Source organism: Diabrotica virgifera, chromosome 4 (genome assembly GCF_917563875.1).
Source record: "Diabrotica virgifera virgifera chromosome 4, PGI_DIABVI_V3a".
In the NCBI taxonomy this organism is placed as follows: Eukaryota; Metazoa; Arthropoda; class Insecta; order Coleoptera; family Chrysomelidae; genus Diabrotica; species Diabrotica virgifera.
Genome location: NC_065446.1, coordinates 128617125 through 128644169, shown reverse-complemented (window position 1 = coordinate 128644169; position 27045 = coordinate 128617125). Strand labels below are relative to the sequence as shown.

Below are 27045 nucleotides of genomic sequence, written 5' to 3'. Positions count from 1 at the left end.
CTGTCGTGACCGACTTAGAAGATTAATTGCCTACTAAAAAGTTCACTTTTACTCAAAGTAATTTCCATTTGGTCATTTTTTAGTAGTTTCTTATTTTATAGAATGCCCGAAAGTTGATGGTCCGGACTCAGTTTACTATCCTCACGAAGACTGTGCAAAATTCTATCAATGTTCAAACGGAGTTCCTTACGTACACAACTGCTCGTCAGGTCTACACTTCAATTCGAAGTTGAACGTTTGTGATTATCCATTAGAAGCAGGCTGTGAAGAAATTACAATTGATTATCCGTCTAGTCCGCCTAGTGATGATAATGGAGATAAAAATTTCTGCTTACTTAAAAGTTTTCGTGAGTATACAAGTGTTTTTTGTAATATATAATTTTCTTCTAATAAACAGGTGATGCAATTCAGATATCTGGGCATAGATATATCAAGTATCTACGGCCCAGTAAAGGACCTGAGGAGTCAGATCAACAAATCATCTGCATTGTCAGGATGTCTGCGGGAGATGGTCTGGTCAAATCCATATATGCGCACAGATAGTAAAATTAGAATCTACAAGACTTGCATACCGATCATGACATATGACATATGACACAGAAGTGCGCGAAAACACCAACAAAATGAAACAACATATGCTAAGGGTTGCCGAAATGAAAACCCTAAGACCAGTAGTGGGGAAAACAAGAAGAAATAGGGTGATAAAAACAAACATTAGACAGCAATGCAAAATTCTAAGATAGGGAAGGCAGCGCAAGAGGATGTGGTACAACCATGTAAAACGAATGAATGAGAATAGACTCTCAAAAGTAGCCCTCGAAAACAACCCGCCCGATTCAAGATCCCCGGAAGACCACTTAAAAGATGGAGGGATATTTGGCAATCTACCTCCCCGGAAATTAACCAGAGGCAGCTTCAGAATTAAACAGATCGAAAGATCTCCAAGAAATAAAAGAAGAAGAAGAATTTGTTTCAATATATGCTTATACACATTTTATCCTCATCATATTTTATTGAAATTAAGCTCAAGATCTTATCAAAGTTTAATATTAATACTTTTTAAATAATTATATGAAAGTATATTGAAGGAGGATATTGATGCTATAACAAAAGACGCAAGAGACGACAACTATTCTTCTTCCTCAGTTTTACCTTTTAAGCGGTCGCTGTTCCTTACTCTTCTTCACCACTCATTTTTGTTCATCGAGTTTTCTCCATTTAAACCTTTCTCTCTTACATCCTATCCTCTAGATCCCATTTCTTGCTCGGTTTTTCTCTTCTTCCCTTTCGCTCTTTCTAATAGCTTTATCCTTCGTTCCGTATAGTTTTTTTCTACGTTTGACGTGACCCAACCATTGCAGTCTGCGTACTTGAACCTTTTTGAGACTGTAGTGATCCAGGCTCTTTCCCTAATCACGTCGTTCCTGATCCTGCCTCTTCTAGTCTTACCTAAAATCCAGAATTCTATTTTCATTTCAGCTATCTTAATAAGCTACACCGACGTAGGCCTCACCACATTACTGTATATCTTTCTTTTCAGCCGGCTCAAAGGACCAAATGGACAATTCGATGTAAATATCAGGATCGAATTGTTTTGTAATACTCCTTTGTCCGATTCTTCTCGATCGACGATGGTAAATAAATGTTTGAGTGTGGAGTAAAAATATGGTTTTATTGACAGCTACAAGAGTATTACACTATAGTTGTTGTTCAGGGAACTTTGTATAATAGACTGCTACCCAAAATAGTCCCTTTGGCTAATTTATAATCTCGTCAAAATATACAATTATACAATACAAATATACAATAAGTTGCATGACAACAGCAACGAACTTTAAAATCTTTTGAAAGCTTACAACTATTTTATTGAGGAAACTATTGTCATATTTACTAGGAAGTACAATTGGAAATACCACGATTTGGCAATTTATTTAGGTTGCAAAAGGTTCACTGGACTCTAATAATTAAAATATTACTCGATATATTTTCCCAATGTTTCAATTATACACGGTGAAACTATAAAAGTTTAAAAAGTTAAAAATAATGTTAGATTACAAATTAAGGGATTAATTTGAAATTGAACATATTGGCCACTTAAAAGAAACAGACGACCAATAGACAATGTTTAAACACATATAAATATAAAATAATAATAATATAACCATAATCATAACACTAATTCACTCGGTTTTTGAATTATTATCTCACCTGAGCAGTGCTCCCTACAACTTGAATATTTAGAATTTATGATTCAGCAAAACTATCTAATTCAAATCTAAGCTCATTAAGTGAAACTGATCTAGGAGGGGCTTTCTCTAAACTTTTACTTAAATTTAGTTGTGATACCGTATGTCTTTAAAGCAATATATATGACCACCTTCCACATAATGACAATCAACATAACAATGAATATAGTGACTAGTCCTGTAATTAAATGAGGAATCCACTGATGGTTAGCAATGGTTTTCCACGTGTGTTCGGATATATCTTGGTCAAACTGCTCTGCCTCAAGTACAATATTTGGCAACTGATTTCTCCGGATATCTATATTATGTCTGGGATTGTTGATCTGCTTTATGTTTGGCCTCTGCATAAGCTCTTCAGTGGGACTGACAGGAGTCTTTAAATAACTTCCAATTGCTGTCTCCAATCCATTACTGGATGTGAGTAATGTTATGTTTCGGGTCTGAGCAACGCATTTTGGCGACAGCTTTATAAAACTCGTTTGATTGATTATATGCTCTATTTTCATTTCAGCTATCTTAATACGCTATACCGACGCAGGCCTCACCACATTACTGTATATCTTTCTTTCCAGCCCTTCCCCGATTTTTAGATCGCAGGGTACCCCAATTCATTCGCTTCCAGTTAATCCAACCAGCCTGTATCCTATGGGCAAATGCTCGTCATTTTTGTTTTCCAAACAGTTCGATGTACCCAACCATTCCTGTTTCTCTCAAGAACATACACTCCGTTTTGGACCTGCTAATCTTAAGTCCCTCCTCAAACCCTCCAACATTTATTTGCTGTCATTCACTAACACTATATCATCAGCAAAGAGCATTTACCAAAGAGCCCCCTCCTTTACCTTTTCTGTTAGTAAATTTATAACAATAAAACAGATAGGGACAGGTAGATAGTGCATTGATGCAAACCAACCGTTACTGGAAAACTTTCGGTCAATCCCAAAGCAGCCTTACGTTGATGCAAGCTTCCTCATACATATCCTGCACGACCCTTACGTACCCCTCAGGAACCCATTTCTCTCATACATCTTAGCAGCTCTTGTCTAGAAACTATGTTGTACACCTTCTCAAAATCTACGAATACAAAAAGTAGTTTTCTGTTCTTCCCACCGTATTTCTTTATAACTGCTTCAAAGCAAACAAGACATCCGCTGTCATAGTTCCTATCGGAACATTCGACCTTACCATTCATCATAATATTTGTTGCTTCTTAACACTCATCCATCCGCATTTTTAACCTTCCGCACGTGAGTTGTCTTTTGATGACTTGTCCCTTGCGTTAAAAATGCTGTATAACCTTTTCATCCCATCGGGTGTTTTCAACTCATACAGCTTTGCATCTTTTACAGAGCGCTTTGCTTCTCTTTTTATTACCTTGTATATATCCTTACATATTATATTCTTTTCTTTTAGACTGTCATACTTCTTTCTAGCCTATTTCTTCTGCTCAACATTTTGTTGCACTTAATAGTTTCACGACCAAGCTACTTTATCCATAGGAGACCATTTGTTATTTGTTTTTCTAGCACTTCCTCTCACAACTCGTACATCAACTTAGCTGTTTTGTTCCTATGCTTGTTTTCATGAGCATTTTTCAGTGTGTCACAAATGATATAAAAAAGGTTAGTCTGTGATAATATACATTTATGACATTTATTCTAACATGACATTTTAGTTAAATCTGACAGTTGTCAAATTTTATTTGCAATTTGGCGTAAAAACAAATCGATTGTGTTTATTGCATTTATAAAATGGTATTTTCTTTGATTTGTATGGTCTTATAAACTGTGCAGATTATATTCGAAGACATATTATATAATTCGTAAATAATTTTTTTTCGATTATAGCGCCATCTATCGACAACTAGAATAATCACCGAACTAGAATAATTACTAAAGTAATCACCGATGTGCCTTTTTTTGTCACATACAATTTAATGCGTTAGAAAGAAATCGAAAAACTGTGACGCACTGAAAGATGTTCATGAGAAAAAGAATACCAGTCATTTACCGTATTAGTCGAGGAAATTAATCATTTTGGCTCGCAATTTTTTCCTCCAGCATGGATTTACCTGAAATTTTCACAGAAGGTAGGGAATAGTCCAAGGATCATTTTCTATATCATACCGCGCTAAAACCTTGGGGATGGTTGCCACCCCATCTCGGGGGTGGGAATTTTTTTTTATTACATTTTAACCATGTAAATCGATGTAAAAAGTAATTCTAAGAAAAAAATGTTTTTTACATTTTCTTCGTAAAACTAATATTTTTCTAATCTTGAATGGGTTGCATGTGAGAGTTCATTTTAAATGAAGTAAAAGTCAGACTTACTCTCAATCTTTATTATAACTTCCGACGACTGGTTTCGCTCTTTAAACTTTGTAGAGCATCTTCAGGTCAAAGGTAACAAGTTACAAAATGCTACAAATAAAAACCAGAATTAGAACATTGTCTGGTTGTAAAAGATGCTAAAGATCCATATGATCAAGCCAATGTTGAATAACATACATAAAAGTAGCGAAATAGCATACCAATGCACATGCAAGCATTCTTGGGGGTGGTGATACAAAACTTCCCTCAAACGCGACAACATGCGCAGAAGTATGCTATACATAATCATGCAATCATAACGTGTCGTACTTACATTCGGATACAAGGTGCCATCAACTCAGTTTTCATTATCATGATGTTTCTTTTAAAGTTATGTTAACGGGATATGGTGGAATAGACGGGCGATGCAGCAAAGGTAAGCAAATCTATGGGAATTAGGAGTTCTTGAGGGTGATGAGATAGTTGGTGGAAGTTAACCAGCAAATCTATGTCTGTTGTTATGTTTGTGTAAATCAAATTAGTGAATGACTTTTTACAATTTTAATGTGTGTTGATTTTAAAGGTTTTATTTTATTTTATTTTATTTTAATTTTATCTATATTTATATGTATATTAAAGAATTCTATTTATTATTAATGTAAGATTGACAACGTTTGGATCGTAAATGTATTGAGTAATTATTGTGTATGTTAGAATTTGATTGTGCAGTTTTAAAAAGATTATTTTAAGGTCAAAACCAGATCTGGTTTTGACCTTAAAATAATCTTTTTACAACTGCACAATCAAATTCTAACATACACAATAATTACTCAATACATTTACGATCCAAACGTTGTCAATCTTACATTAATAATAAATAGAATTCTTTAATATACATATAAATATAGATAAAATTAAAATAAAATAAAATAAATAAAACCTTTAAAATCAACACACATTAAAATTGTAAAAAGTCATTCACTAATTTGATTTACACAAACATAACAACAGACATAGATTTGCTGGTTAACTTCCACCAACTATCTCATCACCCTCAAGAACTCCTAATTCCCATAGATTTGTTTACCTTTGCTGCATCGCCCGTCTATTCCACCATATCCCGTTAACATAACTTTAAAAGAAACATCATGATAATGAAAACTGAGTTGATGGCACCTTGTATCCGAATGTAAGTACGACACGTTATGATTGCATGATTATGTATAGCATACTTCTGCGCATGTTGTCGCGTTTGAGGGAAGTTTTGTATCACCACCCCCAAGAATGCTTGCATGTGCATTGGTATGCTATTTCGCTACTTTTATGTATGTTATTCAACATTGGCTTGATCATATGGATCTTTAGCATCTTTTACAACCAGACAATGTTCTAATTCTGGTTTTTATTTGTAGCATTTTGTAACTTGTTACCTTTGACCTGAAGATGCTCTACAAAGTTTAAAGAGCGAAACCGGTCGTCGGAAGTTATAATAAAGATTGAGAGTAAGTCTGACTTTTACTTCATTTAATATTTTTCTAGTTATTCGCGCTTGAACGTAACAGTTTTTCGAAGAAAAAATCAACTTCTTTAGAGGGTTTTTTGAGAATACCTCGAAAAATATGCATTTAATCAAAAAACTGTAGATATCAAAATTGTATCTTTTAGTAACACAAATCAAATTATTTTTCTATAATATTTTTAAGACCAATACAAACAAGATACGGCATGTTAAAAGTTAGGTTATTTCGGCAAATGCATAAAGCCAAATAACAGGAAAACTTTGCATTTTTTAATCAAGTATATTCAAATGGGAAATAAGCCACAATTTTACCTAAAAATGATTTTATTAACGTTTCGACGCCCAAGTTGGGTGTCGTTGTGCGTTTTTTTGTCGAATGAACTATCTTTTAGTAAAGTCGTCCCAGGAACGCAACTCATCAATATTGGCAATATCATTTTAAAGTCGTCTATTTTAACCCTTAAGTACTAACAACACACCGTCTCTCAGACGGCATCGTTTCTTAAAAGTGGGATATTTCCCTTCCTAGAAAAATTTGAAGGTCATCCGTTTATGACTTTTCAAGTTGGGTTGTTATTTACTAGTATTGAATTCGGCAATTTGCTGCAAGTTGTTATTCGACAGATATTTAGACTCAAAGTTTGATTTCCGTCTAATAGACGGGGTGTTAGTGTTTGTGCCCAGTTCTTCATTAAACATAATGTGCCCCAGTTCGTCAGAAAGTTCAAATAAGGGGATAAAGACTATGAGGAAATTCTTTTGAAATGACTTGATGAGGTAGAAGACGACGTAAGCGAAGTGGGATCAATTTGTGCTGAAAATGTTGCCACTGACTACCATTGCTACACTGTACAAATTTTAGTGCCTGTCAGTTTTTTTTTGGTTTAATATTTTTTAAATTTTTTTTTATTTTCATATTTATTACTCTTTGTTTAACTCGATTGTAAATTTTTATCAAGATTCTTTAATTGGTTTCATTTTTATCACACTTTTTTTCAGGAATAAAAAGTCACACAAACAATCCTTCCATTCTTGTTATAATGTTTTGTATTTTAATAAATACAGAAAAACTAGATCAATTACTGTGTTTTTTATATAAGTAATACTTTCAGTAAGTCATCGAAATATTTTTTTTCATTATAATATTTAACAAAAGAAAAATAACCAGTAAATTGTGAAACCCGTCTGTCAGGCGGTTAGTTAGTGTTTGCGCCATTGATTTAAGATGTTAGTACTTAAGGGTTAAAATGTACATATAATAGGTGTCTGAATTGCCGATATAAATGAGTCAGATTAAATAAATTATTAGAAGAATTTTTTACTAAGCCATAACATTTTTGTTTATTTAGTATTATTTTGTATTTTGACAACGACACCCGACTTGGACGTCGAAACGTTAATAAAATCATTTTTAGGTAAAATCGTGGCTTATTTCCCATTTGAATATACTTGATTATAAAAATGCCACAAGAAAATAGCTTCAGAACAACATTTGCATTTTTTGAAGAAAATTTAAATAATTTTTTTTGAGTATACAATTAGATCATTTAAAAAAATAATAATAAAAAGTATCTAGCATGAAAATTTAGCGACTTATGATCAAAAAAAGGTCGGTACCTGCTTTTCTCTACGAAAAAATCTGTGAAAACCACCCCCTAAACCAGAGCCGTGCGGTACATATTTTCAATATGATGCAAGTCTTTAAAATGCGGCCCCTTATACAGGGTGTTTTTAAATAAGTATGACAAACTTTAATGGGCAATTCTGCATGAAAAAATAATGACAGTTTGCTCGATAAACATAGTATGTACGCAAATTCTTCGTTTCCGAGATACGAGGTGTTGAAATTGTGATTACAAGCTGACGATTTATTTATTAGAGGTATAGTTATAAGAGGTAGTTAGTTATTGTGCATTTTTTGACATACAATTAAAAATTTTATACGCACCATTGGCGCGCATATTGGTAATGGCCTGAATTTTTTTATAGAAAAAAAAAATAGTATGCCACTGAGATATTTCAAATTAAAAAAAAATTGAATTCCTTTTTTAATTTGTGACAAAAATATATTTTTTTTCATACGACGCACCGTTTTTATGCAAAAAATATCTTAACGCTTACAAAGTTATAAGTTTCTAGAAGCGAAAATCGATCAATCAAAGAAATAAGAGCATAGGCGCAAAATTGCTTGCAATGCTTTTTAAATGCATTCATTTTTTTTCGAATCCTGAAAAACTATTAAATATTTTTGAAAAATTTAAACGCAGATTGAATAACTGAAAGAAAGAAACCGAAAGTCCCTTAGAATAAAAAAAAGTTTCTTTTGAATAAGATATTTGAAATTAAAAAGTAGACTCAATTTTCTCTTTTTTTTTCACCCCTGTAACTTGTTCAAATAAACATTATAGAGGTTTTCATGGATTTTCGGCCCTCGGTAATAATGCAATCTTTTATTCTGCGTTTAAATTTTTCAAAAATACTAATTAGTTTTCCCAAGATTCGAAAAAATGAATGCATTTAAAACGCATTACATACAAGGCAAATTTTGCGCCTACGCATCCAACGAAATCGTACAATTTTACCGCAGACAGACAGTCTATCTGCTGTAGTACTGCAGAATTAATATCATCGACGATTTTGTCGAACGACACCGAAGTACCGTGAGCGGCCGGATTAAAATATAGATGAACAAGTTCATTTTAAATTTAGCTCCATCTGTTAAGAGCCCGTCCACAGATTTTTCGCAATCAAATAAACGCTTTTCCTCCTGGCTCGAATTTTCTATTTCAGCTGGAAATCCGGAACTTATATCAAGATTTTCTGCAATTTTATTAAATTTTTATTTGTCATTAACCATATTTTTTTTTATTCAATTTGATGGCTTTGGTAAAGACCAATTAGCCAGATTAGCCATATTGTCTCTAACTTTTCAGTTTTTCTATAGTTTCTGACAACATTTTTACACAATCTGACACTTTAATTTTTGATTTTACTGATTATGCCGCCCCCATTGTAATGCCGCCTGATGCGACTGCCTCGCCGCATCATAGCACGGCACGGCCCTGCCCTAAACTACCCTCCTAATTAAAAGTTGGTCTTCACCTTTCTGTAATTCCTTGTATATTTGTATTACCAATACACCCAAGAAGTTTGACCTATTTACAGGGCCTAATTTTAGAAAAATTGGAGTTTAAAAAAAATTGATTTTTTGCAATTTCGTATTTTTCACCTTTTACTTCAAAATATCTCGGAAAATACTGGAGTTACGAAAAAAATGATAGACTAATAAATTGTTTTTTTTTAATAACTAAAATTTCCTTGTACATAGATTTTAATCACAGTGAATAGTTAGCGAGATCTAGCTATTTAAAACCTCTATTTACGAGTACACACTCCCTTATTCGAGCCCTTTAAACCCAGCCCAATTAAAAACTAAAAGATATTACGGAATTTAATTTACATAGTCTAATAGCTCCTCAAAAATATTACAAAATCGCTTTTGAAAAAACTATTTATCGACAAAAATTAAGGAGCTATATTTATAAAACGAATTTTTTTTTCGAAAAATTCGAATAGTCCGCTTATGGAGCGTTTTCAATGTACATAATTATATTATGTATAATACCACAGAACCGGTTCTATACTGTAGTACGTTCGGTACTGTAGTACGTACGGTAAAAAATTGCAAGACCTCTAACTTTTAAAGAACCGCTCCGATTTAGAAGAAATTTTGCAAATAAGCTCATCTTATCCTTCTCTTCAAAAGTGATATGACTACAATGTGTGCTTTTTATTTTTAAGAGGTGAAAACTACCCTTTTTTACCAAAAATTAAAAACAGCCGATAAAACGTTATTTAAATCTAAATTATGTGTAGTTACGTTAAATAGTATGCTAAATATAGGAATTTGATTGTTTCTCATATTGAAATTTATTTTATAGTTTTTAACTATTTTTAAACCCTTAAAAACTACCCTCTAAATAAGAATTTGTATAAAAAATATTTTGTAACTTTAAATTAGGTAATGATGTATTTTGTAGTGATCTAAACTTTATTTTATGTTTGCAATTTAGTTTATTAAGTATTTAATATTTTCAACCCTTATAAATTACCCCTACAAATAGATTTATTAGATCATTCACTCTCAGTAAAATATTGCAAAACCTGTGAATTTTAAACAACCGCTTGGGTTGACATGAAATTTGGCATTCACATAGCTAATGAGTTAAGGAAAAAAAGTGATATAGTACCGATGTGTACTTTTGCCCTGGGGGTGAGTTTCACCCCTTCTCAGGGGTGAAAAAATATAGGTCCAAAATAAGTCCGGAAATGGATAAACTGACTAATTCTAAGCAACTTTTGTTCTATAAAGTTTTTTCACTAAGTCAATATTTTTCGAGTTATTTGCGAGTGAATATGTTAATTTTTCAACAAAAGAACCACGTTGTTAGACGGTTTTTCGCAAATAACTCAGAAAGTAAGTATTTTATCGAAAAAATATTCCGAGCAGAAATATAGATTATGAAAAACTGAAAAAATCTGTGTATGTATGAAGGTTTGGAGACCTAGTAGAACCAGAGTCGTAGTTAATGAAGTTCCAAGATACGGGGTGTTGAGATTTCTCTTACAAAGTGAAGATTTATTGATTGCTCTAAAACCGGTTGAGATACGCAAATAAAATTTGGTGGGTTTTAAGAGGTTGTTATTACGCATTTATTGACAGACTTACTACTAAGAATTTTATATTCACCATTGGCACGCATACGGGTACTAGTCTGAATTAAAAAAAATAGTACGCCACTGAGGTATTTCAAATTAAAAAGCATTTTTGAGTTACTTATTTAATTTATGACAGAAAATATATCTTCCCTTTTTTCATACGATGCGCCTTTTTCATGAAAAAAAAAATAAAATACTTACATCAACGCTTAAAAAGTATTCGACGTAAGTTTCAATATGGTTTTTTAACCATAACTTCTGTAATCTTCAAGATATTTCATTGTTCCAAAGCTTATTTTGTGGGGAATTGTAAGTTCTAAAAGTATTCAGAAGCTGGACTTTCTGGAGGTCTTTGGTTTTTAAAGCATGCGATTCAAAGAGCTTGGAAAACTGCTTCTCACACTTACGTGCAAACTTTAAATATAAATACCTCACTCAGTGTTTACCATAGAGACATTAAAAAAACTGAATAAGTTTTAGTATAAAAAATACTACATTTTAGTATTTATATATATTTTTCAGATTTCTTTTAGTTTTCAAATAATTTTGGAAAAATGAAAAACATTTATAAAATATCAAAAAATAATTTAAATCTAAATTGAAATTTTTTTCAAACCTAAGCACTTTAAACTGGTTAAAATCTCAGAACGCGTAGTCAGGCTATAAATAAACCTAAATAATTATATATGGAATAATGTTAATTTTTATTTTTGTGGAAAATTCACAAATTTAAGTAATTATTCTTTTGATTTTTCAACGACATAATCGTTTTGTTTTTGTAATAACTCAGCCATTTTTTATCCAAATCACTTTTATCATAGCACCTTTTAAAGGTATAAGTAAAATATTTAAAAGATGTCTTCATAATTTTTTTCTAAAAATCTCTATTTCTTGCGTTATTTAATGATAAAATGTTTGATTCAAAGTTAATTCGAAAAAACCCCGATTTAAGTAGGCTGTAACTTAGGTTGTGCTATTTCTATAATAATTTAAAGAACACCACTCCATTCACTGATTTAATAGGTTTCTTTTTGATTATAATGACTTTTTCGTAAAAATGCATAATTTTAGAGATATTTTTGAAAACACACTAAAAAACATGCATTTTTCATGTAGGAAATCATCAATTTCGATCGTGAATAAGTTGCTAAATATCAATTTACCAAAAAAGTCGTATATAAGATTTTTTACTCAGAATTGAAATATCTATCAATTTCCGAGGTTATTTTGAGGTTAAATATTTCCACCCACGAGAAGGGGTGGTACCCACCCCCAGAGCAAAAGTACACCTCGGCACAATATCACTTTTTTTTTGACATATTACCTATATGTATGCCAAATTTCAAGTCAATCCAAGCGGTTCTTTAAAATTTACCGCAAAAACCGTCAAATAATGGACTACTGGAAGATGACTAAAAAACTATTTGTAGTTGTATTTGTGCATATCTAGATCTATTAAATTATCTACTTATAATAGTATATTATGCAACGAGCATTTAATGATGGTCATTATGAAGCGAGTATGAGGGTTATGAAACGAGACGTATGCGGCGAGTTTTGTATATAGTACGAGCTTCATAATGATAATTAAATGCAAGTTGTATACACTATTTTTTCTATGATCAGTCACAACAAAAAATATATTCAAATTTGTTAATTTTGTAACACAAATAAATTCAGTAGTTTGTCAGTTTGACGGTTTGTTTACATATTGAGAACTGTCAAAGCGTATGTATTTGACTCGCCATTGGTCACTGCGCGTGCACCACCTTTATTGCGAATGCCATATCGCGATTCTATTGGTTAAAAATTTGTATCTTAATGAAAATCTGTATCATAATGAAGTTCATTATGATACAGGTAGTGACATCATAATTGATATATTATAGTATGAGAATAGAAAATAGTATATTATGCAACGAGCATTTAATGATGGTTATTATGAAGCAAGTATGAGGGTTATGAAACGAGCCGTATGCGGCGAGTTTTGTATAGAGTACGAGCTTCATAATGAAAATTAAATGCAAGTTGTATACACTATTTTTTCTATGATCATTCACAACAAAAAATTTATTCAAATTTATTAATTTTATAACACAAATAAATTTAGTAGTTTGTCAGTTTGACGGTATGTTTACATATTGAGAACTGTCAAAGCGTATGTATTTGACTCGCCATTGGTCACTGCGCGTGTACCACCTTTATCGCGAATGCCATTACGCGATTCTATTGGTTAAAAATCTGTATCATAATGAAGTTCATTATGATACAGGTAGTGACATCATAATTGATATATTATAGTATGAGAATAGAAAAAATTGTAATGTTATTAAGGGTGGTTTTTAAGGGTTGAAATATTATGATATTATATCCTAAAGCATAAAACAATCATTATTTAACCAATCAAAACCAAATTTACCCATATTAAAGTTTACAATGTTTTTATATAATTTTTGACAATAAGGGGTAGTTTACACCCCTAAAAATAATCAACGCCCTTGAGCATGATATAGAATATTAAGTACAGGATAAGATGATTTTAATCCTGAATTTTTATGTAAATCGAAGCAAACCGAAATTATTCTTTTAGGATAAGTAAATTTTTTATATAGGTATAGCTCCAACAAGGGTGGTTTTAAGGGTTGAAATATTATGGTAGTATATCTTAAAGCAAAAAACAATCATTATGTAACTAATAAAAACCAAATGTTGACAATATTAAAGTTTAAAATATTATTTTATAATCTTTTACAATTAGGGGTAGTTTTCACCCTTAAAAAACCAAAAGCGCACAACGGCTCAATATAGAAAATGAACTAGAGGGTGAAAAGAGCCTAATTCCAAATTTTTGTACAAATCGATGCTGGACGAAAAAATTGCGATGTTTTGCCATTTTTTCAGTTTCATTTCCTCGACTATATCTTTTTCATTATACTCTTCCAGCTCTTTACTATTAAAGACTTTTGTCAACTCCTAATCCTTCAACTTCCACCACTTTACTTTCTGGTATCCTACTTGCTTTCCTTGCCATCACCGTATCCACTGTCACCGGTTGGTGTTATCCGACCTCTTATAAAATCATCTTTTATAAGAGACCATAACATACTTTATAAAATAAATTGTTATTTTCTGCGTAACTGTTGTATACATACGCAGGGCCGTCTTAACCCGGGGGTGCAAGGGGCGAGAGGCACCCGGGCACCAAGTCCAAAGGGGGCAAGCCGAACACTTGATAGGCTCCTTAAAAAAAGTACAAATAACAAAAACATATTAAGTGCACTTTCAGTATTTTCTACAAAGGTTAATAATGCTTACTACACCTACGATCTACGATATGCAAATGAAATATGAAACCCATTTAGATTATTCCGACAATAATTTCAAAAAGGTGACGCGTACACTATTTTGACCAATATTGAATGTCCAGTGACAGTGAATCACCATCTTGTAAAAATTATCAGTGTATCAGATTCTGTTATGGATTCTGTTGACAAAAGTATAAATGCCGTTTGGGGAGCTATGTATGATGTATGTATACAAGCGACGCTGCGACGCATATACGACGGACTTTAAGCCCGCACTTCACTCTCGTCGAAGTCGATCGAGGTTCAACAAGTACGAGAATGTAGACGACCACCTTGTGTAACTTTGCCTAACTTCGTTCTACTTCCGAAATCTGTCGGTCTGGTCAAAGGGATCTTTGTCGGTATCGCACCGCTCTTTGTCGGTATCGCACCGCTTTTTGTCGGTATCGCACTTCAAACGAGTGCGTAGAGAGGGTACTTCGGTCTTCGGTCAACTTTTGCGAAGTAACTTCTCCGAGAGTGTGGAGCACGTTTAATGAAGAAAGTTAGGTTTTTGAAAATCAGCATTTATATTTTCCTATCATAAAATATTATACCGCCACCTTTAAAAAATACCGACTATGTAAAGCCCGCACGTTTGCGACAAGAAAGATGTTCATTACGTTTTTAGAAAGACACAAGAAAAGTTGTAGTCACTTAATATCGTATGGCATTTTTTCCGGGGAGATCCTTTCGAATTCCGACATTCGGCACTGTTTCAAGTAACTAGCGTCGATGTACACTAACGCAGGGGAACCGACGGCTTAACGTACTCTCCGAGGCACGGTCAACGGCTCGTATCATTTTTATAAATGAAAATATATTGTTGTTGCCGGAGATCGAACCCGTGCGCTCTAGCTTATGAAACCAGGTATCATACCGCTGAGCTACGGCCGTTCACGATGGGAGAGTAGAATTGACTCATTAAAAATACTTCGTTTTAATATGGGGAACATTTACGATGCATTATACTCAATCTTTGACAACAAGTACAACAATGACACAAGAAACATTTCAAGCTCATTGATGACAGAATTAAAGAACTTTAAGTTTATCTGCTCTGTCGTGACATAGTACAATATTTTAGCAAAGGTTAATATTGTCAGCAAAACTTTGCATACGAGCGATATTATTATTTCAGAAGCTGTTAAGATGCTTGATCAAGGTAGTAAAGATTTAACCAACAACCGCACTGACACTGCGTTCGAGCAGATAATAATTTACTCGGTATTATATAATCTAACCTCAATCCTAGAAACACGAGGAATCAGCAAAGAACAAGCAACAAACCAAGCAAAGAATAAGAAGCAATGGAGAAAAATTGTGCATGCAACTAACTAAAGACATTACACCCGACGCCTTAGGGTAAATGGGTTTAGGATTATATATATATATATATATATATATATATATATATATATATATATATATATATGAAACTTAAAGCTAAAATCAATATCAACAAAAGAATTAATATTAAAATTAAACTCACCAGGCTTCCGGGTTGAACCGCGTCGTTGGTTTCTAGGCCGAGCTTTCGACGTCCTCTCTGACGTCATCTTCAGGGCTTCCGGGGTCTCAGTCTCCTGAGGCTCCAGATACTACACTCACTACTCACTACTTCACTACTCACTGCAATACTGTTGTTGCTGACGCTGGGGCGGTCATTTATACCGTGGACTGGTGTGACTGACGTGGCTGTCGATGACGTGGCGGAGTGGGAATTAGCGCGAAGACGATTTGGAGAGGCGCGAACTCCAAATCGTCTTCGCGCTAATTCCCACTCCGCCACGTCATCGACAGCCACGTCAGTCACACCAGTCCACGGTATAAATGACCGCCCCAGCGTCAGCAACAACAGTATTGCAGTGAGTAGTGAAGTAGTGAGTAGTGAGTGTAGTGTCTGGAGCCTCAGGAGACTGAGACCCCGGAAGCCCTGAAGATGACGTCAGAGAGGACGTCGAAAGCTCGGCCTAGAAACCAACGACGCGGTTCAACCCGGAAGCCTGGTGAGTTTAATTTTAATATTAATTCTTTTGTTGATATTGATTTTAGCTTTAAGTTTCATTGTATTAACCGCGGAAACCTTTCCGAACATATATATATATATATATATATATATATATATATATATATATATCAAACAAATGAAATAGAGAATGTGGAAAAATCCCCTTACGAACAATTCACACATCCACCATTTCAGGTTAGGAAAAATTTCTTGAATAGAATCAAAGATCCAAACACCTGTTCTTAGAAATGCGTTTCGCCCTCTTCAACCTCTCTGGGCTTATCAATAAAGATGAGAGGTTGAATATCTTTAGACACATTCCATCAACAAACAACATTCGAGACCCAGACATAGCAGGAGCATATATCTACGCCGCATAATCTGACCATGACAGCCTCACGTTTTAATTCCCTAATTACTATAAGTAAAATATATGTTTGAAAAACAAAAAAACAAAAGATGTAAATCTTTGAAACACACTCAGTGATCAAAAGATCTAAGTTATTGGTTTACCGACCAAACGTAACTAAATCAAACAAATGAAATAGAGAATGTGGAAAAATCCCCTTACGAACAATTCACACATCCACCATTTCAGGTTAGGAAAAATTTCTTGAATAGAATCAAAGATCCAAACACCTGTTCTTAGAAATGTGTTTCGCCCTCTTCAACCTCTCTGGGCTTATCAATAAAGATGAGAGGTTGAATATCTTTAGACACATTCCATCAAAAAACAACATTCGAGACCCAGACATAGCAGGAGCGTATATCTACGCCGCATAATCTGACCATGACAGCCTCACGTTTTAATTCCCTAATTACTATAAGTAAAATATATGTTTGAAAAACAAAAAAACAAAAGATGTAAATCTTTGAAACACACTCAGTGATCAAAAGATCTAAGTTATTGGTTTACCGACCAAACGTAACTAAATCAAACAAATGAAATAGAGAATGTGGAAAAATCCCCTTACGAACAATTCACACATCCACCATTTCAGGTTAGGAAAAATTTCTTGAATAGAATCAAAGATCCAAACACCTGTTCTTAGAAATGTGTTTCGCCCTCTTCAACCTCTCTGGGCTTATCAATAAAGATGAGAGGTTGAATATCTTTAGACACATTCCATCAAAAAACAACATTCGAGACCCAGACATAGCAGGAGCGTATATCTACGCCGCATAATCTGACCATGACAGCCTCACGTTTTAATTCCCTAATTACTATAAGTAAAATATATGTTTGAAAAACAAAAAAACAAAAGATGTAAATCTTTGAAACACACTCAGTGATCAAAAGATCTAAGTTATTGGTTTACCGACCAAACGTAACTAAATCAAACAAATGAAATAGAGAATGTGGAAAAATCCCCTTACGAACAATTCACACATCCACCATCTCAGGTTAGGAAAAATTTCTTGAATAGAATCAAAGATCCAAACACCTGTTCTTAGAAATGTGTTTCGCCCTCTTCAACCTCTCTGGGCTTATCAATAAAGATGAGAGGTGTTTGGATCTTTGATTCTATTCAAGAAATTTTTCCTAACCTGAAATGGTGGATGTGTGAATTGTTCGTAAGGGGATTTTTCCACATTCTCTATTTCATTTGTTTGATTTAGTTACGTTTGGTCGGTAAACCAATAACTTAGATCTTTTGATCACTGAGTGTGTTTCAAAGATTTACATCTTTTGTTTTTTTGTTTTTCAAACATATATTTTACTTATAGTAATTAGGGAATTAAAACGTGAGGCTGTCATGGTCAGATTATGCGGCGTAGATATACGCTCCTGCTATGTCTGGGTCTCGAATGTTGTTTTTTGATGGAATGTGTCTAAAGATATTCAACCTCTCATCTTTATTGATAAGCCCAGAGAGGTTGAAGAGGGCGAAACACATTTCTAAGAACAGGTGTTTGGATCTTTGATTATATTCAAGAAATTTTTCCTAACCTGAAATGGTGGATGTGTGAATTGTTCGTAAGGGGATTTTTCCACATTCTCTATTTCATTTGTTTGATTTAGTTACGTTTGGTCGGTAAACCAATAACTTAGATCTTTTGATCACTGAGTGTGTTTCAAAGATTTACATCTTTTGTTTTTCAAACATATATTTTACTTATAGTAATTAGGGAATTAAAACGTGAGGCTGTCATGGTCAGATTATGCGGCGTAGATATACGCTCCTGCTATGTCTGGGTCTCGAATGTTGTTTTTTGATGGAATGTGTCTAAAGATATTCAACCTCTCATCTTTATTGATAAGCCCAGAGAGGTTGAAGAGGGCGAAACACATTTCTAAGAACAGGTGTTTGGATCTTTGATTCTATTCAAGAAATTTTTCCTAACCTGAAATGGTGGATGTGTGAATTGTTCGTAAGGGGATTTTTCCACATTCTCTATTTCATTTGTTTGATTTAGTTACGTTTGGTCGGTAAACCAATAACTTAGATCTTTTGATCACTGAGTGTGTTTCAAAGATTTACATCTTTTGTTTTTTTGTTTTTCAAACATATATTTTACTTATAGTAATTAGGGAATTAAAACGTGAGGCTGTCATGGTCAGATTATGCGGCGTAGATATACGCTCCTGCTATGTCTGGGTCTCGAATGTTGTTTTTTGATGGAATGTGTCTAAAGATATTCAACCTCTCATCTTTATTGATAAGCCCAGAGAGGTTGAAGAGGGCGAAACACATTTCTAAGAACAGGTGTTTGGATCTTTGATTCTATTCAAGAAATTTTTCCTAACCTGAAATGGTGGATGTGTGAATTGTTCGTAAGGGGATTTTTCCACATTCTCTATTTCATTTGTTTGATTTAGGTACGTTTGGTCGGTAAACCAATAACTTAGATCTTTTGATCACTGAGTGTGTTTCAAAGATTTACATCTTTTGTTTTTTTGTTTTTCAAATATATATATATATATATATATATATATATATATATATATATATATATATATATATATATATATATATATATATATATATATATTAATTGCTAAAGAACTACATCCCGAAGAAGACATTTCAATTACGAGGCTGCAGACGAACCTCTTTTAGACCCAAAACAAAATTTTAAAGTTAACTTCTATTATTATTAATTGGACATTGCCGTTGCAAAATTAAGTGAGGGAACATAATTATAATTTTTCTTTCTTGGAAAGTATATCGAGTTGGAGAAACTCCGAAGAAAACTTAAAAAAAAACACAATGTTTATATTTAAAAAAAAACTAACGCATGGAAATATAACTGATATAGATGGTGAACATCTATTTCATGAGTTAGAATTGTTACCAATATTTTTTATAAATACAGACACAACTCCACTCGATATTTTAAGTTATATTATATTCTAATAATTTACTCTTCGTTTTCCCAAATCTTTTTACATATCTAAGGATATATTTAACACTCTCAAATTCCAGTAACAATAGCTGAAGGAGAAAGGTCTTTTTCTAGACAAAAATTGATCAAAAATTATTTACGCTCCACAATGTACCAAGACAGATTAACAAACATGGCTTTAATAGGTATAGAAAAGCAAGTAAAAATAGATATCACCGAAGCAATAATAACTTTTGGTAACTTAAAAGCTAGAAAAGTTGACTTTGATATTATGTACCTTAAAAAGTATGGTATAGTGACTATAAGATTGATCTTTTTTGAATACTGAAACCATGTTTTTTAATATATAAAAATAAAAAAAACATACGTAATTAGTTTTAATTCTGTAATATAATCTTCTGACAAAAGGGGGCGCGAAGATGAGTCTTGCATCCCGGCGCCGTGGGTGGTTAAGACGGCCCTGTACATATGTATATAAAAAATTATAAAAACTATAACGAGAAACTACATAAAAAAATAATCAAAGAAGTGAGTATAATATGCTTAAATCAATAAAAAATACGAGGAAACAGGTAATATAAAATAAACAAAACTATAATATTTATTACAATCTCGAAGAAGTAAATTTTACTAAAAAGTTACATTACCATTTCGTATTATAACTATCCACTTCTATTTTACACATTATAGGATAACGCAATAAACAATTTTATATTAAAAGATGAAGTAGTTTTCAATCCTAATAGCAAAATTAATAATATTGAGAATATTAAAAACATTACTAAAAGATTTTTAAATTGAAAACTTATTGGTACACTTTCCTGGTGACACCTCCAAGGCTTCTACAATATGCAAGCACATGGATGCTGCAGTGAAGAAAAAGGGAAGGAATTCTACACTATGCAATTCACATCCCCCGTCTGCAGCTCGTAAAGTTCCAACGGAAAATGCACCTGGTAACTCTACGGAGTAATATGACTATAAAATAAAAATGTATACCATTTTTATTCAGTTGCAATGAGAAGGCAAAACAATCTTACTTTTCAATTAGAATACGGAGCGCAGTCCAGCCCTCTGAATCGCTATTTTCGGCTCTTATTGAAGCCTCATCGGAGAGAACGTAGGCACTGTTCTCCATATTCTAAATGACCAGCACCGAGAGTTTTTCCCACCCACTGCAACCGAAGTAAAGGTATTAGGTGACTAGCGTCATCTGGCAATTGAAAGATGAAGTAGTTTTCAATCCTAATAGCAAAATTAGTAATATTGAAATTTTATATTATTTACAGTTTGTCCTCCTATTGATGGATCGACTTCCGTATATTTCCCACAACAAAATTGTACCAAATTCTGTCAATGTTCAAATGGCGTTCCATATGAACACACATGTCGAGACGGTCTTCATTTTAATCCCATATTAAACGTTTGTGACTGGCCTGAAAATGCAGGATGCAGAGGCTCAGAAACTCATACATGCCCTACTATTACTACACCATTTACACCAACAGATTCAACCACTCCGAATTCCAATTCATGCCAAAAAGAAGGAATTGGTTAGTAGTAATTTATCTAATTTTTAGAGATATATAACCTTTTGTTTTTGCAGTCTGCCCAGCAGTAGATGGACCCGACTCAGTTTATTTTCCTCTCAGCGATTGTACTAAATTCTGCCAATGTTCTAACGGTGTGCCATATGAACATGATTGTCCTGCTGGTCTTCACTTTAACCCAAAATTGAACGTTTGCGACTGGCCACAGAATGCAGGATGCGGAGGCTCAGACACAGTGACAACAGAACAGACTGTCACACCAACACAAGATAGTGGAAACAACACAAACCCAACTCCAGCTCCTAATTCATGTCAAAAAGAAGGTGTCGGTAAGTAAACTAATATGCATCGTAGAGTTCCAGTTCTAATCATTTGTTTACAGTTTGCCCAGCAGTAGATGGACCCGATTCAGTTTATTTCCCTCTCAGCGATTGTACTAAATTCTGCCAATGTTCCAACGGTGTGCCATATGAACATGATTGTCCTGCTGGTCTTCACTTCAACCCAAAATTGAACGTTTGCGATTGGCCACAGAATGCGGGATGTGGAGCCTCAGACCCAGTGACAACAGAACAGACTATCACGCCCACAGAAGACAGTGGAAACAACACAAACCCAACTCCAGCTCCTAATTCATGTCAAAAAGAAAGTGTCGGTAAGTAAACTAATATGCATCGTAGAGTTCGAGTTCTAAGCATTTGTTTACAGTTTGCCCAGCAGTAGATGGACCCGATTCAGTTTATTTCCCTCTCAGGGATTGTACTAAATTCTGCCAATGTTCCAACGGTGTGCCATATGAACATGCTTGTCCTGCTGGTCTTCACTTCAACCCAAAACTGAATGTATGCGATTGGCCACAGAATGCAGGATGCGGAGGCTCAGACCCAGTGACAACAGAACAGACTGTTACACCAACACAAGACAGTGGAAATAACACACACTCAACTCCAGCCCCTAATTCATGTCAAAAAGAAGGTGTCGGTAAGTAAACTAATATGCATCTTAGAGTTCGAGTTCTAAGCATTTGTTTACAGTGTGCCCGGCAGTAGATGGACCCGATTCGGTTTATTACCCTCTCAGCAATTGTACTAAATTCTGCCAATGTTCCAACGGTGTACCATATGAACATGATTGTCCTGCTGGTCTTCACTTCAACCCAAAATTGAATGTTTGCGATTGGCCACAGAATGCAGGATGCGGAGGCTCAGACCCAGTGACAACAGAACAGACTGTCACAACAACACAAGACAGTGGAAACAACACAAACCCAACTCCAGCTCCTAATTCATGTCAAAAAGAAGGTGTCGGTAAGTAAACTAATATGCATCGTAGAGTTCGAGTTCTAAGCATTTGTTTACAGTTTGCCCAGCAGTAGATGGACCCGACTCAGTTTATTTGCCTCTCAGGGATTGTACTAAATTCTGCCAATGTTCCAACGGTGTGCCATATGAACATGCTTGTCCTGCTGGTCTTCATTTCAACCCAAAACTGAATGTTTGCGATTGGCCACAGAATGCAGGTTGCGGAGGCTCAGACCCAGTGACAACAGAACAGACTGTTACACCAACACAAGACAGTGGAAACAACACAAACTCAACTCCAGCTCCTAATTCATGTCAAAAAGAAGGTGTCGGTAAGTAAACTAACATGCATCTTAGAGTTGGAGTTCTAAGCATTTGTTTACAGTTTGCCCGGCAGTAGATGGACCCGATTCGGTTTATTTCCCTCTCAGGGATTGTACTAAATTCTGCCAATGTTCCAACGGTGTGCCATATGAGCATGCTTGTCCTGCTGGCCTTCACTTCAACCCAAAACTGAATGTTTGCGATTGGCCACAGAATGCAGGATGCGGAGGCTCAGACCCAGTGACAACAGAACAGACTGTTACACCAACACAAGACAGTGGAAACAACACAAACTCAACTCCAGCTCCTAATTCATGTCAAAAAGAAGGTGTCGGTAAGTAAATTAATATGCATCTTAGAGTTCGAGTTCTAAGCATTTGTTTACAGTTTGCCCGGCAGTAGATGGACCCGATTCGGTTTATTTCCCTCTCAGCGATTGTACTAAATTCTGCCAATGTTCCAACGGTGTGCCATATGAACATGATTGTCCTGCTGGTCTTCACTTCAACCCAAAATTTAATGTTTGCGATTGGCCACAGAATGCAGGATGCGGAGGCTCAGACCCAGTGACAACAGAACACACTGTCACACCAACACAAGACAGTGGAAACAACACAAACCCAACTTTAGCTCCTAATTCATGTCAAAAAGAAGGTGTCGGTAAGTAAACTAATATGCATTGTAGAGTTCGAGTTCTAAGCATTTGTTTACAGTTTGCCCAGCAATAGATGGACCCGATTCGGTTTATTTCCCTCTCAGCGATTGTACTAAATTCTGCCAATGTTCCAACGGTGTGCCATATGAACATGATTGTCCTGCTGGTCTTCACTTCAACCCAAAATTGAACGTTTGCGATTGGCCACAGAATGCAGGATGCGGAGGCTCAGACCCAGTGACAACAGAACAGACTGTCACAACAACACAAGACAGTGGAAACAACACAAACCCAACTCCAGCTCCTAGTTCATGTCAAAAAGAAGGTGTCGGTAAGTAAACTAATATGCATCGTAGAGTTCGAGTTCTAAGCATTTGTTTACAGTTTGTCCAGCGGTAGATGGACCCGATTCAGTTTATTTCCCTCTCAGCGATTGTACTAAATTCTGCCAATGTTCCAACGGTGTGCCATATGAACATGCTTGTCCTGCTGGTCTTCACTTCAACCCAAAATTGAATGTTTGCGATTGGCCACAGAATGCAGGATGCGGAGGCTCAGACCCAGTGACAACAGAACAGACTGTCACACCAACACAAGACAGTGGAAACAACACAAACCCAACTCCAGCTCCTAATTCATGTCAAAAAGAAGGTGTCGGTAAGTAAACTAATATGCATCTTAAAGTTCGAGTTCTAAGCATTTGTTTACAGTTTGCCCGGCAGTAGATGGACCCGATTCGGTTTATTTCCCTCTCAGGGATTGTACTAAATTCTGCCAATGTTCCAACGGTGTGCCATATGAGCATGCTTGTCCTGCTGGCCTTCACTTCAACCCAAAACTGAATGTTTGCGATTGGCCACAGAATGCAGGATGCGGAGGCTCAGACCCAGTGACAACAGAACAAACTATTACACCAACACAAGACAGTGGAAACAACACAAACTCAACTCCAGCTCCTAATTCATGTCAAAAAGAAGGTGTCGGTACGTAAATTAATATGCATCTTAGAGTTCGAGTTCTAAGCATTTGTTTACAGTTTGCCCGGCAGTAGATGGACCCGATTCGGTTTATTTCCCTCTCAGCGATTGTACTAAATTCTGCCAATGTTCCAACGGTGTGCCATATGAACATGATTGTCCTGCTGGTCTTCACTTTAACCCAAAATTGAATGTTTGCGATTGGCCACAGAATGCAGGATGCGGAGGCTCAGACCCAGTGACAACAGAACACACTGTCACACCAACACAAGACAGTGGAAACAACACAAACCCAACTCCAGCTCCTAATTCATGTCAAAAAGAAGGTGTCGGTACGTAAACTAACATGCATCTTAGAGTTGGAGTTCTAAGCATTTGTTTACAGTTTGCCCGGCAGTAGATGGACCCGATTCGGTTTATTTCCCTCTCAGGGATTGTACTAAATTCTGCCAATGTTCCAACGGTGTGCCATATGAACATGCTTGTCCTGCTGGCCTTCACTTCAACCCAAAACTGAATGTTTGCGATTGGCCACAGAATGCAGGATGCGGAGGCTCAGACCCAGTGACAACAGAACAGACTATTACACCAACACAAGACAGTGGAAACAACACAAACTCAACTCCAGCTCCTAATTCATGTCAAAAAGAAGGTGTCGGTACGTAAATTAATATGCATCTTAGAGTTCGAGTTCTAAGCATTTGTTTACAGTTTGCCCGGCAGTAGATGGACCCGATTCGGTTTATTTCCCTCTCAGCGATTGTACTAAATTCTGCCAATGTTCCAACGGTGTGCCATATGAACATGATTGTCCTGCTGGTCTTCACTTTAACCCAAAATTGAATGTTTGCGATTGGCCACAGAATGCAGGATGCGGAGGCTCAGACCCAGTGACAACAGAACACACTGTCACACCAACACAAGACAGTGGAAACAACACAAACCCAACTCCAGCTCCTAATTCATGTCAAAAAGAAAGTGTCGGTAAGTAAACTAATATGCATTGTAGAGATCGAGTTCTAAGCATTTGTTTACAGTTTGCCCAGCAGTAGATGGACCCGCTTCAGTTTATTTCCCTCTCAGCGATTGTACTAAATTCTGCCAATGTTCCAACGGTGTGCCATATGAACATGCTTGTCCTGCTGGTCTTCACTTCAATCCAAAATTGAACGTTTGCGATTGGCCACAGAATGCAGGATGCGGAGGCTCAGACCCAGTGACTACAGAACAGACTGTCACAACAACACAAGACAGTGGAAACAACACAAACCCAACTCCAGCTCCTAGTTCATGTCAAAAAGAAGGTGTCGGTAAGTAAACTAATATGCATCGTAGAGTTCGAGTTCTAAGCATTTGTTTACAGTTTGTCCAGCAGTAGATGGACCCGATTCAGTTTATTTCCCTCTCAGCGATTGTACTAAATTCTGCCAATGTTCCAACGGTGTGCCATATGAACATGCTTGTCCTGCTGGTCTTCACTTCAACCGAAAATTGAATGTTTGCGATTGGCCACAGAATGCAGGATGCGGAGGCTCAGACCCAGTGACAACAGAACAGACTGTCACACCAACACAAGACAGTGGAAACAACACAAACCCAACTCCAGCTCCTAATTCATGTCAAAAAGATAGTGTCGGTAAGTAAACTAATATGCATCTTAGAGTTAGAGCTCTAATCATTTGTTTACAGTTTGCCCAGCAGTAGATGGACCCGATTCAGTTTATTTCCCTCTCAGCGATTGTACTAAATTCTGCCAATGTTCCAACGGTGTGCCATATGAACATGCTTGTCCTGCTGGTCTTCACTTCAACCCAAAATTGAATGTTTGCGATTGGCCACAGAATGCAGGATGCGCAGGCTCAGACCCAGTGACAACAGAACAGACTGTCACACCAACACAAGACAGTGGAAACAACACAAACCCAACTCCAGCTCCTAGTTCATGCCAACAAGAAGGTGTCGGTAAGTAAACTAATATGCATCGTAGAGTTCGAGTTCTAAACATTTGTTTACAGTTTGTTCAGCAGTAGATGGACCCGATTCAGTTTATTTCCCTCTGAGCGATTGTACTAAATTCTGCCAATGTTCCAACGGTGTGCCATATGAACATGCTTGTCCTGCTGGTCTTCACTTCAACCCAAAATTGAACGTTTGCGATTGGCCACAGAATGCAGGATGCGGAGGCTCAGACCCAGTGACAACAGAACAGACTGTCACACCAACGCAAGACAGTGGACACAACACAAACCCAACTCCAGCTCCTAATTCATGTCAAAAAGAAAATGTCGGTAAGTAAACTAATATGCATCTTAGATTTCGAGCTCTAATCATTTGTTTACAGTTTGCCCAGCAGTAGATGGACCCGATTCGGTTTATTTCCCTCTCAGCGATTGTACCAAATTCTGCCAATGTTCCAACGGTGTGCCATATGAACATAATTGTCCTGCTGGTCTTCACTTCAACCCAAAATTGAACGTTTGCGATTGGCCACAGAATGCAAGATGCGGAGGCTCCGACCCAGTGACAACAGAACAGACTGTCACACAAACACAAGACAGTGGAAACAACACAAACCCAACTCCAGCTCCTAATTCATGTCAAAAAGAAGGTGTCGGTAAGTAAACTAATATGCATCGTAGAGTTCGAGTTCTAAGCATTTGTTTACAGTTTGTCCAGCAGTAGATGGACCCGATTCGGTTTATTTCACTCTTAGCGATTGTACTAAATTCTGCCAATGTTCCA

The 27045-nt window shown here is 35.6% G+C and overlaps 1 protein-coding gene across 1 annotated transcript in view; it reads left to right on the top strand.

Annotated features, from left to right (window-relative positions):
- Window positions 1–27045, top strand: part of LOC114329323 (uncharacterized) — a 190759-nt gene that overhangs the window by 155035 nt on the left and 8679 nt on the right. Inside the window, exons 5-25 of the mRNA XM_050649316.1 lie at window positions 102–347; window positions 20786–21049; window positions 21103–21375; window positions 21429–21701; window positions 21755–22027; window positions 22081–22353; window positions 22407–22679; window positions 22733–23005; window positions 23059–23331; window positions 23385–23657; window positions 23711–23983; window positions 24037–24309; window positions 24363–24635; window positions 24689–24961; window positions 25015–25287; window positions 25341–25613; window positions 25667–25939; window positions 25993–26265; window positions 26319–26591; window positions 26645–26917; window positions 26971–27039. Coding sequence (XP_050505273.1) covers window positions 102–347; window positions 20786–21049; window positions 21103–21375; window positions 21429–21701; window positions 21755–22027; window positions 22081–22353; window positions 22407–22679; window positions 22733–23005; window positions 23059–23331; window positions 23385–23657; window positions 23711–23983; window positions 24037–24309; window positions 24363–24635; window positions 24689–24961; window positions 25015–25287; window positions 25341–25613; window positions 25667–25939; window positions 25993–26265; window positions 26319–26591; window positions 26645–26917; window positions 26971–27039 — 5493 coding nt within the window. The remainder of the gene's footprint in view (window positions 1–101; window positions 348–20785; window positions 21050–21102; window positions 21376–21428; window positions 21702–21754; window positions 22028–22080; window positions 22354–22406; window positions 22680–22732; window positions 23006–23058; window positions 23332–23384; window positions 23658–23710; window positions 23984–24036; window positions 24310–24362; window positions 24636–24688; window positions 24962–25014; window positions 25288–25340; window positions 25614–25666; window positions 25940–25992; window positions 26266–26318; window positions 26592–26644; window positions 26918–26970; window positions 27040–27045) is intronic.